Source organism: Phaenicophaeus curvirostris, chromosome 2, assembly GCF_032191515.1.
Source record: "Phaenicophaeus curvirostris isolate KB17595 chromosome 2, BPBGC_Pcur_1.0, whole genome shotgun sequence".
Lineage (NCBI taxonomy): Eukaryota > Metazoa > Chordata > Aves > Cuculiformes > Cuculidae > Phaenicophaeus > Phaenicophaeus curvirostris.
The window spans coordinates 73,313,907-73,333,364 of record NC_091393.1 but is presented as its reverse complement, the minus strand read 5'-3'; the positions used below and the strand labels follow the sequence as shown (position 1 = coordinate 73,333,364).

The following is a 19,458-nucleotide window of genomic DNA, read 5'->3' as shown; positions in this document are numbered from 1 at the left end:
TTCAGAATAATTTCTGACTTGAACAGGAAAATTTTGATTTGTGTCACAGAGATCAATAACATCTTTGACCATTGTCTTCAAACTCACAACTGTCAAGATGCCCAGGGAGACCCATACACTTGGATGTTTGCATTTTGGAAGGGAAGTGGATACAAGAATTTCCCAGCAGTACTCGGAGCAGATGATAATATCAAAATTACCAACGATACATCAATGGAATTTGAAGTTGTTTTTCCTCTAAAAAATAGCTGGAAACAGTGTGCTGGACTTGAGCAGCCGCAAATCGCTGCTTCATTTTTTCCTTAAATTATTTAATAATTAAAAAGTGGAACTGAAGTTTTTGGAGCATTTTTAAATAAGTAGTTTCGCACTACTCTTACTTGAAATGTCATTGGTGGAATTTCAAGAATCTTGTTTCTAGAAAAGGGTTACCGTTCTTGTGTGCATCATTCCTACTACATGGAAAAGGTCTCATTAGTTGAATGGAGTTGTTTGGTTTCAGAAACACTGGAATTCTGGAACAACCTTCTGGCTAATTTTTAAACTTAGTCCATAGTGGAATAAGTTCAGAAGCTAAATGATCAACTAATGGTTTGGCCACATTTTTAGGAAGATCATATTTGCCTGTTCTGGGCAGTTCACTAACTGGCCTCTTATGTGAAAACAGTATGGAACTGCTCTCAAATAGAACCTTAGTCAGTTTATTCTTCCTAAACTGGTACAGAATTGCCTTCAGGGGTATGAGAAAGGCCACAAGTGACATTGTAAGGCTAAACACAGAGTAAATATTGGGAAAATAGGAAATAGACCAGTTGATTTAACATTAGTCAAAGGCTGAAATCAAGACTTATAGTCAAATGAGCTCTTCAGATTCCATAAGCCTCGGAAAGGTTGTAATCTACTTGATGTGAACACCGATTTTACAACTTTTGCCCTTATTTAGCATTTTTGCTATGTTTTAATGCTAATAATACAGAAAAGATGCACAAAACCTGTTACCTTTGATGGTACCTTTTAATTAAAAGCTAGATAGCTGCGTTTTGTAATATTTAAATGTCCCCTGTATATAAGGATTTCTATACTAATGGAAAAAATGATTATATTAGGTATCTGTTTGTAGATACCTAATTCAGAATTCTAGAAAGGAGTTTGTACTTGGGAACACACTATCTTTGCTTTCTTGGTAAATAAACCCACTGGATAATTAAATTAGATACTAACTACTATACTAACTACTTCTGAGCATTTGGAAGTGGTCTGACGAGTTACATGCAACTTCCATAGCTCTGCCATCTCTTTCTACAGGTTTATTAGTGATTGCAGAAATAAAATACTAAAAGCTTTCCAAGAAAAAGGAGTCTTTTCATTACTGACTTGCTTAATCACATCTTCAGAACTAAAAATGCAAAATGCATAAAACTGTGACCCTGAACTTGTGGGCAAAAACTCTCCAGTCTATGTCTGAAGGTTTAGGAAAATTCCAGCTGTACTTTCTGAATGGAGGTGACTCAATGGCTTTGTCTTTGCATGCAGTGTCACTGTATAGGACTGGAGGGGTGGCATTTTGTGAATTCATTAAGCTGTAACTTGACTAGTTTAAAAGTCATCATCTTGCCCACTTAACTTATGTAGTGATTTCAAGTGTAAGTAACACGGACATAATCCTTTGATTTCAGGAGACTGCTGTGTTAATATTTCATTTTGCTGTATCTTCATCTTTTTATGCCCTGTGCTTGATGAGAGGAAGGGTCCTGCATTTAATCTCCCTTCCATGCCACTAGTTCATCAAGCTTTCATAGTGCTGGGAGTTCTCTTCTGAAAATTCCTTATTCTACAGTAACCTTAAGTGTTTTTTATTAACAAATCTGTGGAAATTTTCCCTACTACATTTAGGTAACATAATTACTAGTAATATTAAAGCAAGTTGTAATAGGTTCCTGCAAAGAAAAAAAAGAAGTATCAGGATAAAATCTCCACAGGAATGTGATGTATGTTGTAGAAATGTTTTTCTCTAGTCTTGGTGCTTTAGTCTTAATTTTGTTTTGATCCTCAGAATAAATGTGCCTTTCCTTAACACACATCTACCTCAACCTTCCCATTCACTGTTACTAAATCTTTTTTCCAGGATGCCTGTTCTTATTTTCATAGCCATTATGCCTTGTGCCTGAGGAACTTTTTCATCCTATGATCAAAACAACTTTTCTGAGGGTAACCAAGCTCTTCTCTCTTTTTATCTGTTTAATAACAAAAGTAAATGAACCAAGATAAATAAATTTTAAATAAAAATTGTCATTTGCAAGTATTTGGTTTGATTATTTTCTTTTTTTTTTTTTTATCCTTTTCCTTTTCACACTTCTGGTGACATAAAGGAAAAAAGGAAAATTATACAAAAGCAAAAAAAAAAAAATGAAGGGGGGGGACACTCAAACAAAAAAAGAAACAAGTTCTGAAAAACTTAACTGAAATTAAAAATCATTTGGTTTGTATTTCTGGACCAGCCATCTTACTCCATCTATAAAGCACCGATTAATGAACATCATCTTATTTCAGGTACTTTATATACTGAAGTTCCCTCTGCTCAGTTGTTGAGATTTCTATGATTATTGTTGCTATTACTTTTTTTTTTTCGTATCCAATTCTTCAGGTTAAAATTCCTTTTACCAGTCAGGTTAATTGTGTATTTTCAGGATTTCAGCACAGGTAACTTCTTAGTTGAGATTCTTGGTACCTTTCAGGCCATCCTACCACCTTTTAAGGCTGCACTCCAGGAAGTCTCTTGCATGACTGTTTGATTCTCTTGGTTTTTATTGATGGGCCCTCTTGTTAGAGGACATTGCACTCTTAAAGTACTTTTTTTTTTTCCGTTGTTAAAAGGACACATTCTTCTTGATTTGTCTTGAGTGCTGCTATGATATAACATTCCAAGAGATGTTTCCATAGAGCCTTTGCTAATAAGGTGTGTGATGGGTAGATACTGAGCACAAACTTCTGAGTACATCAAGTACTTATTTTCCTTTAGTCTTGGAACTTTTGGATGGCACTGTGCTATTTGGCGTTGGAGTGGTGTCACTGCAAGTTGTGTAAAGAGATAAGGTGACATATAAAATTGTCTGCTCTCAGGGAAGTTTTCCTTATAGTAACTTCTACTGTTTCTGTTTTCCTTAGGGAAGTTACACTTACTGAGGGAGCAGCTGAGAAGCAACTTGTGCCTTACTGATCAGCAGTCTGAACAGCTTACACTTTATAGAAGTTACCTAGAGAGGGACCATGGACACTGTCAATGGGCTTATCACAATCTATCTTGCTAAACTTCTTCAAACCTAATGCCCTTTATGAAGGCTAACATATGCCCTGCAGGTGGATAGCTGCCTGTGATAGAGCACAGAGCTGGACTTCAACTTCTCTTCCATCTGTCCCCCTTCTCTGAAAGGCACTTTAGAAAAATTTAGTACTAAATGCTCATTTTGCTCTCCCATTGAAAATGGGATCTCTTATTCCAAATTTCCACATGTTGTTTTGGCAGTGCAACAGCTGTGCTTGGCTACCAGAATTTTTTGGGGTTTCATCCTTAAAGATTTGTCTTCAAAACAATGTTTTCTATGCTAATAGCCTGTGTGATGGTCAAACGTTTTCCTAGCAGAGCTGCCTGGAAAGAATGCAGGCTATTTAAAAATCCATCTGAGACCCTTTGCTGCTTTGACACGCTGCTGGTTTTGGATTATTTTTTAACTGAATGGGAAGTCAGTTTATAGAATTATGGAGGGTGGGGTTTTGTTTGCTTACACTGTGAATGAGTACACGAAGCTTTGATTACTCTGAGTGGGAGGGAGGCTTTTCTGCAGAAAGGAATATTGGCTACCACCAGCCTTTTAAACATCTTTTTCAGCCCTTTTGGAAAATTGTCTTAAGTTATTTAATCCAGTCATTCATAATACTTCTGCAACTAAAATAATCAGTGATAATGAATGTGAGGCAAAAAACAGAGAAGATACAGGCATGTTTGAAAAAGCTTATTGTGAGGGCCATAAAACTGGGAGTGGTAATTTCAGCTCATGAGACTTGGAAAATCAAGGTACACAGCTGTGTTTCTATCCCATGTGCCATTTTCTCTGTGAAAGATAAGACTTTTCAGGAAGGTGGATCTACCTGTTTTCCCGGACATTATCGGGATGTCGAATAGAATCATAGAGTCGTAGAATAGTTTGGTTTGGAAGGGACTTTAATGATCACCTGGTTCCAACCCTCCTACCGTGGGCAGGGGCATGACCCAGTAGATGAGGCTGACCAAGGACCCATCCAGCCTGGCCTTGAACACTTCCAGGGAATGTAGGATGGTCGAAGTGAAAACTAGTAATTTTCTTTAGGCTTTTAATGCTGCTTTCAGATTGTGACTATACTTTCTTTTTATATGTCTTCATAACATATGTTACATTATATATGTAGGCACTTATTTCTGTATTTCATCCTTCTTATGAAGGAAAAGGATCTTCCAAAGCAATTTCTGCTAGATGGGTTAAGGTTCAAATTCCTTGAACCTGACAGTACTAATAGTTCTTTTGTGCTGACTGTTAGGGGTCAAATTTTTTCTTCTCTCTACACCACCCCCCTACCCTAAGTATCTTCCTCTTATTGGGACAGCACAAGGTAAGATACTAGTAAAGAATTCTGTAAGATCACTGACAGAGTAATCTTAAAGGGAAGCTGCTGTCACAAATCCTTTGAGTTATTTGATCACATGTAGTAGAAGCCATAGTACTTTTTTTCCTACCTCTCTGAAGTCAAAGGGCATACTGTAAATAAAATAATTAGATTCTCCCTTTTTTTTGTATTTACAAATAAGTTCAGAAGAAAATATCAAAAGCAAAGGTAAATAAAACTTTGATCTCTGTACTCTTACTTTTTGTTGATTTAGTTCATTATTCTTTACTGTTATAATAAGAACTATTGTATAAAAAATAATTTAAATGCCTGTTTTAAAACTGTCGCCATGCTGTAGTCTATATGTGCACATAGAGTTCAATTGCTTCACTTTATCTTGACATATTTAATGTTATTTGTGAGATGTGATATAATTAATACTATTTTCTCAAGGGCTTGTTTATGCCTTTATAGTAAGAAGCTGCTATAATGCAATATTTTAAGAACCCTTTTTAGATAGTATAATAAAGGTGCTGTGAGATTCCTTGACTTTACTTGTATTTTTTTATTGCAAACTTCCTTTTGAGTAATACCTTATGGTGGAGAATAGAACAGTGTTATACTGATGAGGTGAAAGGAGAACTGTTAAAACCTTCTCTGTAAAGAGGTGTTCTCAGTCATGGAACTCTCATCTGAGATAATATGACTGTAGGGCAATTCAGGAGATATGCGTAGTAGAGGGGACCTAAACTTCTTGCTCTTTAAGCATAAAGAATGAGCAAACACATTAAGTGTTGATAATGCTTCTTACTAATGCGTGGTTTAATGGGGGAATATTTGAAGCAGTTATTAACGAGTAGAGTTCTTAATTTCATTTCTTTACCTCATACTTACAGGACCTTGTGCTGAGGTTTTTCTTTTCCTTTTGAAATCCAGGTGTTCTTGTAGTATGCTGTAGTAATATACAAGGTTCTTTTCTATTAAAAAAAATTGAGAATATTGTTTTTGGAATGATCCAATCTCTAAAACTAATCATAGTATTTAATATACCTAGCCTCGTACATTATTTGGCATCTCATGTAGTTAGTTGCTTCTCCACAAAATGAGGCAGGATCATCAAAAACCAAAGCAGGGCCTGCTATTATTTTCGTTTGGCTTGGACTTAATGATTCTGCATAGTCTTTCTTTCTCTTTAATTATTCCCTATATAGAACTGGATATTATGTTGCTTCCTAATGAGAGAACACTCATGATGACTGGGTGCACTTGCTGCTGTTAGTGTTTCACCAATTTTGATTTTTCAGAGAGAATTGAAGGAGAAGCCTAATTTTGCAAGTTGGGAGAATTATTTTCAAACAGTCTGGAACTATGGTTTTCTACATTTTCACATACAGCACTAGAGAAGTGCTGGTGTTGCACAATACCTTCTTGTTTGCTTACAGTGAGTTCAAATGGTTAAAAAAAAATTCAGGTTGAGAATCTATCTTGGTTCTTTGATTAAAAAATTTCATTCTAAGATATGAATATGCTAATACTGGAACTTTTGCCCTTGCTTTCCATTTTCCTTTTGCTTATTCTTTCCCCTTATATGTGTCTTCATGTATTTATGGGGTTTTCCTTACTGTTCTTTGGTTTCAGATGCGAGTGTCTCTCTGGTTTATGTGGTTTCCCCATGTGCGAGGCAGGCTCCGTTCCCCAGATAGTCTCACGTGGAGATGGAACGCCTGGCAAGTGCTGTGATGTCTTTGAATGTGTCAATGGTACGTGATGCTTTCTCTTACATAATCGTAGAATCATTAAGGTTGGAAGAGACCTCTAACATAATCCAGTCCAATCGTCAGCCCAATACCACCATGCCTACTAAACCATGTCCCGACGTGCCATATTGACATGTTTTTTAATGCGCCTAGGGATGGTGACTCCACCACTTCCCTGGGCAGCCTGTTCCAATGCTTCACCTCTCTTTCAGTAAAGAAATTGTTTTCCTACTATCCAATCTAACTCTCCCCTGGAGTGACTTGAGGTCATTTCCTCTCATCTTATCCCTTGTTACTTGGGAGAAGAGACCAGAACCCACTTTGCTACAACCTTGTTTGAGGTAGTTGTAGAGAGCAATAAGGTCTTCCCACAGACTCCTTTCCTCCTCTTCTTTTGCACCTGGAAAGGAAGATTTTATCTGTCTGGGAGATGCAGGGCATTTGGTTATTTTTACCATGTGGTCAAGATATAAGAGAAATTTTCTTGAAGTTCATTCAGTAAGGGGGAACTGGAAGTTCTGCTGAGTGTATTTAAGTGGGTAACTGTGTCATTTGTAAGTTGTCGTATTTCTTTAATTTCTAAAGCACTTCTTGCCATGACGCAGGGAATTTTAGTCTTAGCAAGACTCCCTCACTGCATGTTTTTCTAGGCACTTCTTTGCCAGTAGCAAACACTAGAGTCCTTTAAGAAGTAAAATATTTGTTAAGCATTGCAACTACTTGTTACAGTACTGCAAACAGAAACATGCTGTTTAGACTGTGGGGTTCACATTTACAAAGTAATTTTTAACACAAATATACAAACTTTGGAAATTGTAAATCAATGTGAGAGTAGACTGATTTGTATTCTTTGCTTCCCAGTGTAAATGTTTAGAAATTTTAAAATAACCTATAACTTGTTATGCAAGTGACTATGTGTTAGGACTGGTTATGCTATATATACAGAATTGCATGTGTAGTATATATGAGGAGTTGGGAAGACTTAGATATTTGAGTATTTGTGGATAGAAAGGGAAAAATACTCTTGAGAGGTTGCATACTGAGGTAATTTCTGAGCTTAAGAATTATATGTTGGTGCAGTATTTACTAATTAATATATATTCAGCAATGCTTAATCTTCACTAATGAATGTATGATATGTTTGAAATAGCTTTTATTTTACCTTCTTCATTGCAAATGTACATAAACATACATAGAGAGGGAGACACTTCCTCAGGAGTATATCTGTGATATTTGCATGTAGTAAAAATTTAAATACTCAGATGCTGATTGAAAAATAATACTTAGTACATAAAACGGGGCATTATCCATCCAAAATAATTTTATACAAATAAAAGAATTTACATCAGGAAGAGTCAGAGATTCAGGTTAATTCTTACACTATTTGGGATAGATAGTATACAATTACTTGCAACTAAATTTTTGTTTATATAGTTCCTTTTGTACTGAAGTAATATTGATCTTCCTTTGTTTCATATTCATGTCATTCTGTTAAAGTATCCTTTCTGTATTTGGTGTAACTGTGTGCCACACGTCCGTGCAATGTTTGATTCAAGACTTATTTTAGCACTTTGAACAAGAAATGCAAAGCAAATTTCTGATATGACTCTTTGCTGGTGTAAAACAATCTTAAAGGTACAAACCACCCTACTGATAGTTCTGCTTCTCTTCAATCTGTGAGCTATTTGTGGGTACTGCTATCAAAATTGTTGCAGTATATATCGTTATCAGATGTTAGATGAAGCTGTTTAAATTGCCCACTTGTTTTGTCCTTAGACGTTTTCATATCCTGTTTCCAAGAAGTAGTTATATTTATTTTTCATAGCTAACAGTGAATTCAGACTGTCTTAGCAGTGTTGCCCTGTGCATCATTCCTCACTAACTTACTCCAAAGGTTCAGCCTGCTTTTGGGTCAAGATTTCTTTTTACATCTCCAGCTTTCCCTTTCCTAATACTCACCTTAGTAATCTATGAAAACAGAATAAACTGGAAGAAAAAATACAAGTTTTTGAAGGGAAGTTGATGCTAGAGAGGGAAGCAGAAAGGCCAGATTGGAGGAAAATGAAGTTTGGAAGAAGTATAAAAATTATTTTCTAATAAGTTCTTGTTAAAGGCAATAATAATAATAATTTTAATAATTGAAGGAAGGCTAGTCAGGACAGTTAAATATTCATATTGGGGTTTGTTGCTTTTTGTTGTTTTGGGGTTTGTTTTTTTAAAAAAAGGGGCAGGTGCCTTTATGCTACAATCAGGCTCTAAGAATTTCATCATAATGTGACATGGAAGGACTTTGAATATATTTAGAAGTGAGAAACTTCCAGATGTAGTTATTAATGATGCTTAATTTTGAAAAGAGGAAATAAAAGCCTAAAGAGAAGGACTTGGGTCTGCTGGTGGATGAAAAGTTCAACCTGAACTGGCAATGTGCACTTGCAGCCTAGAAAGCCAATCATATTCTGGGCTGCATCAGAAAAAGTGGGAGGTGATTCTGCCCCTCTGCTCTTGTGAGAGGGCACGTGGAATACTGCATGCAATTCTGGAGTACTTTGCACAGGAACGACATGGATCTGTTAGAGTGAGTCCAGAGGAAGGCCACAAAGATGATCAGAGGGCCAGAGCACCTCCTATATAGGGACAGGCTGAGAGAATTGGGCTTGTTTAGCCTAGAGAAAAGAAGTCTTCTGGGAGACCTTAAAGGGCACCTACTGGAGAGCTGGGGACAGACTTTTTACCAGCAAGGATACGATTGAGAGAGAACAGTTATAAGCTGAAAGAGGGGAGATCTGGGTTAGATATTCGGAAGACATTTTTCACTGAAGGTGGTGAGACACTGGCACAGGTTGCCCTGAGAAGTCATGGATGTCCCATTCCTGGAGGTGTTCATGACCAGATTGGATGGGTCTTTGAGCAACCTGACCTAGTGGAAGGTCTCCCTGCCCATGGCAGGGGAGTTGGAACTAGAAGATATTTAAGGTCTCTTCCAGCCCAAACCACTCTGATTCTCAATATTTTTATCAGCAAGCTGGAAGCAACTGTGAAACTGCTGATGAGGAGTTCTGTATGTGACATTTGGACTTTGTGGCAGATCATTGGTAAGGAAGACAGAGCAGTCATAGAACTGGATCTGCATTGCTTTATAACTTGGGGCTTTTCAGGTGCATTTTAGGATAGTTAGGTCGTTCTTGTATCAGGGACAAATACTGCAAGTCATACTGCTACAACCTCTAAATTCCTAGGAAACTAATTCTGACAATAAGTTTGTAATGCAATGACAAACTGGTTAATATATGTATTTCTAAAAAAAAATCCTTACCATTGCTTCTGTCACTTTAAAATGAAGAAGAGAGGGGGAATGTTCATGAGACCAATAGTTGAATATAATTCCTAGTTCTGGTTTTTAGAACGGTCTCGAAATTTAAGCACAAAAGAGATATAGTAGATATCAGTGACAGATGGAGGAAATATCTTACAGTGATAGGCTCAGATCAATTTCTACATTTAAAAAATTGCTATCAAAGTAATAAGATCCAAATCTGTAAGATCTAGGACATGCTGTTCTCAGCAGTGAGGGTGGTTAGCTGTTGGCACAAGCTACCGAGAAGATGCTGAATTCCTTTTCTTCATCCCTTCCAATTAGGATTAGATGCCTTTTTAAAGAGTGTGTTTTAATCAAATGCAAGTTAATGAGTTTATAGATGGTAAGTAGGGAAGTTGTGTAATCAGCATTACTGAGTTCCATTAGTTTTTTCTGTGTTTGAAAATCTCTGAAAACAGGCAAGAGGATGGAATAAAAAGGACATGCAGTCACATTAGTATAGTTTTCCTCGTATTTATTTAATGTTAGAATTAAGTAATTTGGGGTAGGGGGCGTAGAAAAAAGCAAATTGGGAATAATACTGATCATCTGAGTTACCTTAAAATAAACTTAGACATTGTGAATATGTAGACTGCAAAAATTCCTGTTTGTGTATTGTAGGGTAACTAAATTGTGTGCTGCTATGTAGGAAAGAGGTCTGCTCTTGTTGCAGAACAGCATTGGCTGATGTTGAGGATGTAGTTAATGAATAAGGACAGCAAAATGTGTTGTATAGAGACTGCCATGTGTTCTCTTTGTCAGCATTTTGGGCACAGATTAGTCATTCTTTCACAAACACTTTTCCTGGATTTAATTTAAAACTGATATACAAGCTCTGAGATATGTCTGTAGATTTTGTCATTATCTTTATTACAGATACACACTGTCTCAAACTAGCTTTTGGTTAGTCTGTCAGAAAAGCATATTAATCTACAGATAGAGAAACTTCTACAGTAATTACTCTTTGCAGATTGTGGAGTTGGTTTTGTTCTTGTTTCATTATAAATTTAGCAATAGGTCAATACACTAATTATTTTCGTGCTTTAGATCTATATTGGGTGTGTGCTTAGGCTTCCCATCATGTGTAAACTTCTGTTTCTCATAGTTTGTTATGATATGGACTCAATCACAAAACAACATTTACTCCCGCTTGGAAGTCATTTGGTTTAAAAAAGCAGGTCACTCTGCCATAGAAAGTCAAATGTTTTAAATTCTCTGAACCTTGACTTTGCTCGATGTAATATTGGGGAAAGTATCTGAAACAATCCAAGTTATTCCCAGTTACATTTAAAACAGAACGAAAAAGGAAGATGTAGAAAATTGAAAGCTAATCAAAAAGCCAATGAACCTAAAATTCCTAGTAAAAATATTTAGTCTGTAGATGTATATACATTATATATAAGTAAATAAAATGTAAATATATAAAAGAAGGATTGTCAGTTGTCAGGACCACAGGTGGACGTGAAACCAAACTCAAAGCTTTGACAGTTGGCGGGTTGGTCAGTGGGTAGTAGAGACCAAGTTGTGAGTAACATAAGGACGAAGTCTAACTCACTTCTTTCATGTCAGTTAGTGAAAAACAAGATGCTAGGATATTCTTTGGGATTGATGGTATGTCATGTACAAAAAATATTAGATGCCAGATAGTGCTGTTCTGTCTAGTTTTAAAATTAATTAATTAAATAAATACTTCTACTATTTACTTTGGTGAAATAGCAGTGTTTCTTTACTGAAGTGAGTTTTCTTGGTAAGCTAATGTCTTCAGTAATTTTCTGACTCAGATATCTATTTCTAGAGGCTTAAACTTGGACAAGGTTGCTAACACTTTGGAGGACAAGGTTAGAATTAAATATTCTTCTAAAAGTATGGAAGAAATGGTTAGACCTGTTAGGACGTCAAATCGCAGCCTTGCTACAGATCTGGGAACTTTTTCCTGCAATTTTTAGCTTCTTACATATACTAGAGGCTTTCCACAGATGTACTGGCAATGAATGCTGAACTGTACCAGTACATTTCAGTGACGCTGAGATTGTTTCAGGTGCCTCTCTCCTTGTAACGTGCCTAAGGCTAAACTGATCACAATATGTATTTCCTCCTGTGATAGACTAATGGAGATTACTGGGATTTAAACACATTCCTGTGTTTTGAAGAACATGGCTTACTTCCAAGAATCGTTAGGCAATTTCTTTGAGAAAATCTGTCCCTGTTTGTGGGGTTTAGAGCACAGCTATGGTCCTCGGTGGCCCCAGCTCCTCCTTGGGCTGTCCTGGTGGTCTTCTGTGTTAAGGTTATAATTTGCTGCAGGATGTTAAAAAGCATTGCTGCTTAATTTCCAGAAGTTACAGACAAAAGGGGGATAGCCCGGAGGAAAGCCACAGAAACAATCAAACAATGAGAAGCAGGTAGAGGTAGAGCTAATTCTGTTATGGGATCTTTCCCTGTTCTTTTTCATGGTGAAACCTCCACTCGGTACGATGACTTGGAAATAAATCTTCTGTCTTTATGGGGAACACCTCACAGTCTTGCCTACTGTTTGTAAGAAAGACACACATAACCTACACAAGGGCTGTTTTCCGAAGCTGCCTAAAGGTTGCTGGATTGGGATCTACTGCTGAGGTAGACAGAAAATTTTAAGACTGCTGTTGAAAGTTGGCACTGTGCATAGATTGTGACAGCTGGATATAGAAGTGGTTTATTCTGTGATGCTACAGACTTCTTTTACTAGAAACCCTAGTCTGAACATTGGTTATTTCCATTTTGTTTTAAAAGTGAATCGCTGAATTTTATTTTCCTCAGTATCTTTTAATAGCTTCTACAGACTGCAAATACAACAAAATAATGTTTCTTTCCTTTAAGCTGTGCAAGTATATATAAATAATAATATAAATGTGTGCATAAATAATTGCTTTGATTTAAATGTAAGAGAGGTCTGTTTGAATTCTGATCTGTGTATTTCTGGATCACCATTATAGAAGACGCAGGACCAAAGGACTTTCAGAATGGTCCTTCAATTGTGTTAATAAGGAATACACTGCACTAAGCAGTGCAACTTGAAGAGAATGAGAAACCAAATTATTTTTCTACCTAGCTTGTTTTTATGTATTTGCAAGGAAACAAAAGCATAGTGTGCTATCCTTTAGCACTGTTATAGGCTAGTTCCGAAGAAATGTATCCTTCTGGTTTTTAAACTCCCTGTCAGCACAGCTTTTGAAAAATTGAAAGCTTTTCTGTGTTTTGTTTACATGGACACAGGATTTCAAGTTTACTGGTTTCCTTCCCTTTCATTTAATTGAAAGTTCAAAGCACAAGCACCAGTTCCTTCCAAGAGTCTGGTACAAATCCTTCTGTACACTGAAGGAACGTCCAGAGTGCTGGAATCACGATCCTTTTAATCCTTTAAACAACAGAAAATTGTTTTGAATCTGGCTTCCGCTTCAGTAGGGCTGGAATTTCTGATACTGCAAAAGAAAATGCTCAAACTTGCCTGCAGACATCTGATGTCTGAAGCATCTCATGCTCTCAGCATAACCGTGTGCAGAATTATTGCCTCGCAAGGGATGGATTGCCAAACTTACATGTGTTTCTGAGCAGTTCCATGACTCTAAACAAAAACCACCAGTATTGGGAAACAACAGAAATCTCAATAACAGAAGTTTTATTTTGCGCTAGTTCAGCCAATAGAACTGTATTTAATTAGATTTAAAAATATTTAAATATTTAAATATTTTTAAATATTTGTATTTAAAAATACAAGGTAAACTACCTTAGAAGGCTGATTTGATAAAGTAAATTGTTTCTGTTTGCAGATGAGATTGGAGATAAAGGTCTTGAGAAATAATCACAGTTTATGTCTGTGTAGTGTGAGGCTGTGTGGTTTGTTGTGATACTGCCTTTAGGGTTCTGGCTCCCAGAAAAAGGGCTGTGGCTCTGAGAGGCAATCTGTAGAGCTAAATTTGTGCTGGAGTTGTTTCTCGTTTAACTCCGTGTCAGGGACTTTAATGCCGAATCAAGTCCACTGTCTTAATCTTGCTTAATTTTATATAGGAGCAGAGATGTGATATAATCTGTCCTTCCACAGCCATTGTTCTGGATACTGCCTGCTCTGACCTAGCTCATATCACAGATAGGAAGTTGCACATCTGTACTTGGTCTGGATAAAACTTAGATTACTGGGTTATCTGACATCTGGCAGACACTGAGTTCATGTTCACGAATCTGTGGCCTGGATGTCTATCTCCTGCCCGGTGTTCTATTGTGCAAATCTGCATCAGAAAAGGTTTTGGGGTTTCAGATATATTTAAACACTTTACATTTTGAAGTTCAGTCAAATTATGTTAGTTTGTCACGCAGCAACACTTTGGTACTTGAAGAATTCTCCCTGTAGTATTTCTTAGTTGGCAAAATAATGAATTCATGGTTACTGGCATTCAAGAAAAGATGCATTTACTTAATGTTGGCTTTATGTCCTTTCACTCTATTGTGGCTGCCACATGTAGACTAGTAAGGCAATAAAATTACCACTTTTTTTAGAAAAAGAAGAGAGAACTGAGAGAATCTCCCAGCATATCGTGGTTGAAGAATGCATCATTAGAATTCCATGGCATGGTGCTCACTCTTTCATTAGGCTTCCACTTTATGAGTATCTAAAGCTTGAGTTCTTAGTGTAGTGCTTGTTTTGGCTTAGCTGTGTCTTACGCCTGCACTCTTACATATGGTTCTTAAAAAAGTAATCCTTGTCCAATAGCCGGATGTATAGGCTTAGGTCAGTAGCTTAGCAGGAATGGATGCACTACCATAAACATGGATGATAAAAATATATGTGTAAGTGAAATCCTGTGGTGGTTTTCATTGTAGGAATAAAACATACTGTTTCCTTTCAGGCTTTACAGCTACTTGCTTGGTCTTGTTTGGACATTTTCAAAATTAATGGTAATTCGTGGAAGATGTTTCTATTTCTAACTAGGCAGGAATTCAGATCTACTGTTGTGGAGGGAGGGGAATCAGTAAAAATCTGGAAAGCTGCAATCAAAACAGTAAAGTCAGAAGCAAATGGATTAAAGGACTTTTGAGTTGTGTTGGCACTTCTTCCTTTTTGAGAAGGTTTTTAGACTAACAACTTGAGCTACATAAACTTGAAATACTTCCCAAGTGTTTATGTGAATTGCTTTCTAATGAGGTCATAGCTGTTTTCCCGGACACAGTGGTATTTCCTCCTCTTTTTTTTTTTTTTTTTTTAATGCCGCTTTCTACATTACATCTTGAAGACAGAAAAGGCAGTTGTATTAAATGACTGAAGGTTGAAGTTCAATATAAGCAAGTGTGGAAACAGACTAGAGTCCCTGCAATGCTTTGGGGTTTTTAAAAGAAACCCGTATCATTGTCAAAAGTAACTCAGATGAAATGCTTTTAGCCACCAAAAGTAAGATGATTGAGATGGGTGGGAAGGAATCTGCAAATCCTGAGTTTTCATTTAAATATTTTTCATCTCCCGTGTGTGATTGAGTACTAACCAAAGAAAGAAAAATCACCTGACCACAAAGGGCTGAAAATTGTGCCCACCATGTGGCTAGGCATTACACATGTAAGTAAATAGTCTTTTCTATATATTCTACAGAAATCAACAGCATAGGCAACTGTCCTTTCTTTCCTTTGCCATATTTGCCAGATGTAAAGAAACTTGATGGTTTTAGTTTTGAATATGTTGCTGAAATAAATATTCCTCGTTGCAGAACCTTTGGCTTTTGAGATTGCCTGTAGCGTCTGAAAAAATACATCTGCTTACTAGATGCTGTTTTACCTTAGATAGCTGTTTTCAGGGATCTTAGGCGAGTCTCAAAGAAAACAAAAATGTTTATTTTGAAGTGGAGAAGAGGGAGGAGGCTTAATTAATTTAGTAACATAATGATGAAGTGTGAAGTAATGAATTCCTAATGACTAATGTGGTGTACTATTGAATGTAAATTTACAGTATTTCTTCTATGGTATTTTGAATCACAATGCTCCAGGCCTCAACTGTGGAGCTGCACAGTGGTCTATGTGTGTTGGTTGCTGATTGAACAGAATACACTCTGCTTGAAGGACATGGTGGAGGGTGGAGGAAAGTTTGTACCTGTGCAGTAACCACAAGGTTAAAAGTCCTGTAGAGACCTTATGATATGTTCTTCATGTGTGGGTCTGCTTCATTTTCTGAAAGCAAACCTCTTTGGTATAAAAGAATAATTGGGGAAAAAACTGGTAAAATCTGCAGATTGTTTTGTTGTTTAGTTAACATCTTCTTTCTTTTTCTTTTTTTTATGTTAAAGAAGTAAATATGCAATATCCTTTGCAAAATATTTAAACATTCTCAGAGGCTTTTAGGTTCCCATGATTTAATTGTGTTAGGGCTCTGCTGTAGATGTAGGTGTACAAGAAATAATCTTGTGCTTTTGAAATGCTAAAGTGGTCATGTAAATATTTATTACAGTGGAGGTTATTTTCTGTGAGGAGTATAGATGTAAGCTAACTAGCACAACTGTAGGTTGCTTGAACTAAGAAGTGTTCAGTTCTGCATAACAGATCATGCAGTCATAAATTTTTGGGTTTCTTTTAAACATATCCCTATGGACTGGACAGCTTTAGTGCAATTTATTGAACCTACGTACCAAGTCCTGCAGAAGGGAATGTGACACTCATGGAACATGAGAAAATGTCTCCTTAAAACAGCAAAAACTATTGCTTCATGTGCTGAAATTTGAAATACCTTCTGGCTCACCCAGAATGAGAAATATTAACACCTAAGAAGAAATGCAAACACCTTAAACTTCCGTCAGTATTCTAATTTTTAAAATGGACACTTCTAATTGTAAATAATTGCTCTGTAAATAATTTTGAATAGCATTTTATTTTCTTCTGTTGTTGAAACAGCCAATAAAATACTCTGAGTTCTAAAAAAAATAAGTTTACATTTGAGGTTAAAAATTGAAAGAAAAATCAGTGGTCTCTTGGTATCTGTTTTTCTCAGTGGCAACATGAGTTTGACTATTTCCCATTTATCAATAGCTGTAAAATACTTCCCTTCCTCCTCCTTTTTCCAGAAGTGAAGCCAACTTGCATATTTAACAGCATGGAATATTATGATGGAGACATGTTTCGAATGGATGCTTGTCGTTTCTGCCGATGCCAAGGTGGAGTCTCTATTTGTTTCTCTGCCCAGTGCGGCGAGCTACACTGCGACAGGTACTACGTACCAGAAGGAGAGTGCTGCCCAGTGTGTGAAGGTACATTATCTTTTTTATCCTGTTTGCTTATTAATTCTGCTGCTCTGTTTTTATTTGCTTTTTCAATGCAAATGAGTAAATAAGTGCTTTATTTTGTTTTTGTAAACTTTGCAGACTCCTCTTTAATTCAGTTTACTTCTACATGTCATGGTTCCTGTGTACGAGTGTGCTGTCTTGGGTTTTGCAACATTTCTCTGATTTTCTCCTTTGATATAGATCAGTTTAGTTTTTTTCCCCTTCTGCATCAGAACTTCCTCAGACGTGGTCAAGTGTGTAGTACTTTTGGGGGCGCTCCTTCCCAAAGGACATAAGCAGCCGTTCCCGGTTTCTGCACCGGCTATTTAGACAGACTTCTCCAAAGTGGTAGTGGTAGCCCGAAGACACATGTCCATTCCTTTGCAGTCTACTTCTCCAGTCTTGTTCTGTCCAGGTAGAGCAGTGTGTACACTTTACATTCTCTGTAGTTACAGAAAAGGAATGAGGCAGTGATCTGAGTTGCACTATTTTTCTCTTCTGCCTTTGCCTTATTGACAACCACTTTCTCACTGGTTAGGCTTGCAGTCCTTCAAAAAAAAAAAAGGATTCTGTGGGATATTTCATATTGACTGTCTTGCTTACACTAGAGAATATTTGACACATCTGCCAGAATACAACTAGGATTCCGGCAGAGGGAGATGGGGCTGATGCTCTGCACTTGGGTCTTGCCCCAGTGGGGCTCAAGTTACAGCCATGACATCGACAAAAGGCCTATGAAGCACCCTGGTCCCTGTGTTTAAATGTGAACCTAGGACTGACTTATCATTAAGCAGAATAAGCTGGAAATCTCAAATCTCCTCCTGAGAGGAGAGGAATCTAATTACTAAAGTCACTTGCAAACACTTTGCTGTGTGCTTAACATCAATTAATCCTGTAGTTCCTTGAAGAAGCAAATAAGCCAGAAGATCCATTATAGTGGTGCTTCATTCCAAACAGAATTAGGAAAGTAAAGAACCTGATAAAAAGGACTCTAAGAGAGGCAGCTGTAAGAGCTGAATCTTCTCAGTCAGCACAGGATCTAGGGAAGTATACTGTTTTGGCAGCTTGCTTTGTTATAAACTGTTGAAAGCTTTTTCAGAGATATAGAAAAACAAAATCTGGATAATGAAACATCAGGATGTTAAGGTGAGAAGTAAGAAGTCTCTCTTTAAAGAGTATTTGTGTTTTTATATATTTTTAGTGTACCAGTTCATACCAGGTAAGTTGATATATGATACTCACATGTAGAGAAGCTGAAATACAAATGCTGTAATCTTGAGTGTTCTAAAGAGATACCAGTCCATATTTGCCCTGTGTTTGAGATCTGTTGCCGACATTCCTTATAGACAACAGTTGGAGGCAGGATGCGAGACTTTTTTGGTCATACCTTGTAGAGTTGTGCTTCTGCTTTTAAGAGGCTTTAAACTGAGAGCGCAGGGTGGGGTGGGGGGCGAGGGGGACAGGGGGATTCAATGGTATACCATAATTTAATGACAGATTGAAAAAGTTCAGAAGAGGCGTGTCTGATGTGGTGAAACCTTTCCTGAGAATGTGCAGATTGGCTCCTGAAAAAATTGCTGTATGAGCTTCTGACTTTATAGAATATATGAAATCTGTTGGGTTTTCCGATAATTATTAACACTGTTTTTCATGTATGTGAGTATTATGAGATTTAGCATTATGAAGTCGTTGATAAACATATGTAGAAAGATATATACTTGCTGCATATGGGCTCTCTATATCAGCTCTGTCATACTCAGATGTGGATGCTTGTTTTCCACACTGGATGTACAATTCTGGAAACGTCCTTTGTCTTCCTTTGTGATTTAAATACTCAGCTATCTTATGTTTTATCAATAAATTGTTCTGCCATATCATTCCACAGTGTTAAAAGTTGTTTTTTTCCATTTTTGCAACCTTTGATTCAAAGACAATCAAGAAAATCTGTTAACATTTCTTTTGGGGTTTGATGAATTGGTGTATATTGTGCTTGCAAATGGAAATTGCTTTGTAAGACAGGTCCTTGTAGATAGAATAAAAGGCATAATGACTTTAATTATTCGGTACAATCTCTTTCAAGTAATGGCAGTGATTTAATTTCTGCTCAGCTGACAGAGATGCCAAGTTACAGGATCCTTTATCCAGCATTCTTTGACTTGCTTGTTTCTGTTGCGTGCTTTCTGATAGGGCTTGTAGCACTAAATCAAGCCAGCAGGTCAAGGGAGGTGATTCTGCCTCTCTACTCCAGTCTGCTGAGATCCCACCTGGAGTACTGCATCCAGCTCTGGAGTCCTCAGAACAAGACAGACACAGACTTGTTGGAGCAGGTCCAGAGGAGGACCACAAAAAAATGTTCAGAGGGATGGAGGCACCCCTCCGATGAGAAAAGACTGAGAGTTGTGGTTGTTCAGCCCAGAGAAGGCTTCAGAGAGACCTT

General features: G+C 37.1%; 1 protein-coding gene across 2 annotated transcripts in view; it reads left to right on the top strand.

Annotated features, from left to right (window-relative positions):
- The window catches only part of CRIM1 (cysteine rich transmembrane BMP regulator 1), a 174,873-nt gene that overhangs the window by 97,775 nt on the left and 57,640 nt on the right, over window positions 1-19,458 (top strand). For both annotated transcript variants that reach the window (XM_069852494.1, XM_069852493.1), the window contains exons 5-6: window positions 6,277-6,398; window positions 16,824-17,006. In XM_069852494.1, the coding sequence (XP_069708595.1) occupies window positions 6,277-6,398; window positions 16,824-17,006 (305 nt within the window). The remainder of the gene's footprint in view (window positions 1-6,276; window positions 6,399-16,823; window positions 17,007-19,458) is intronic.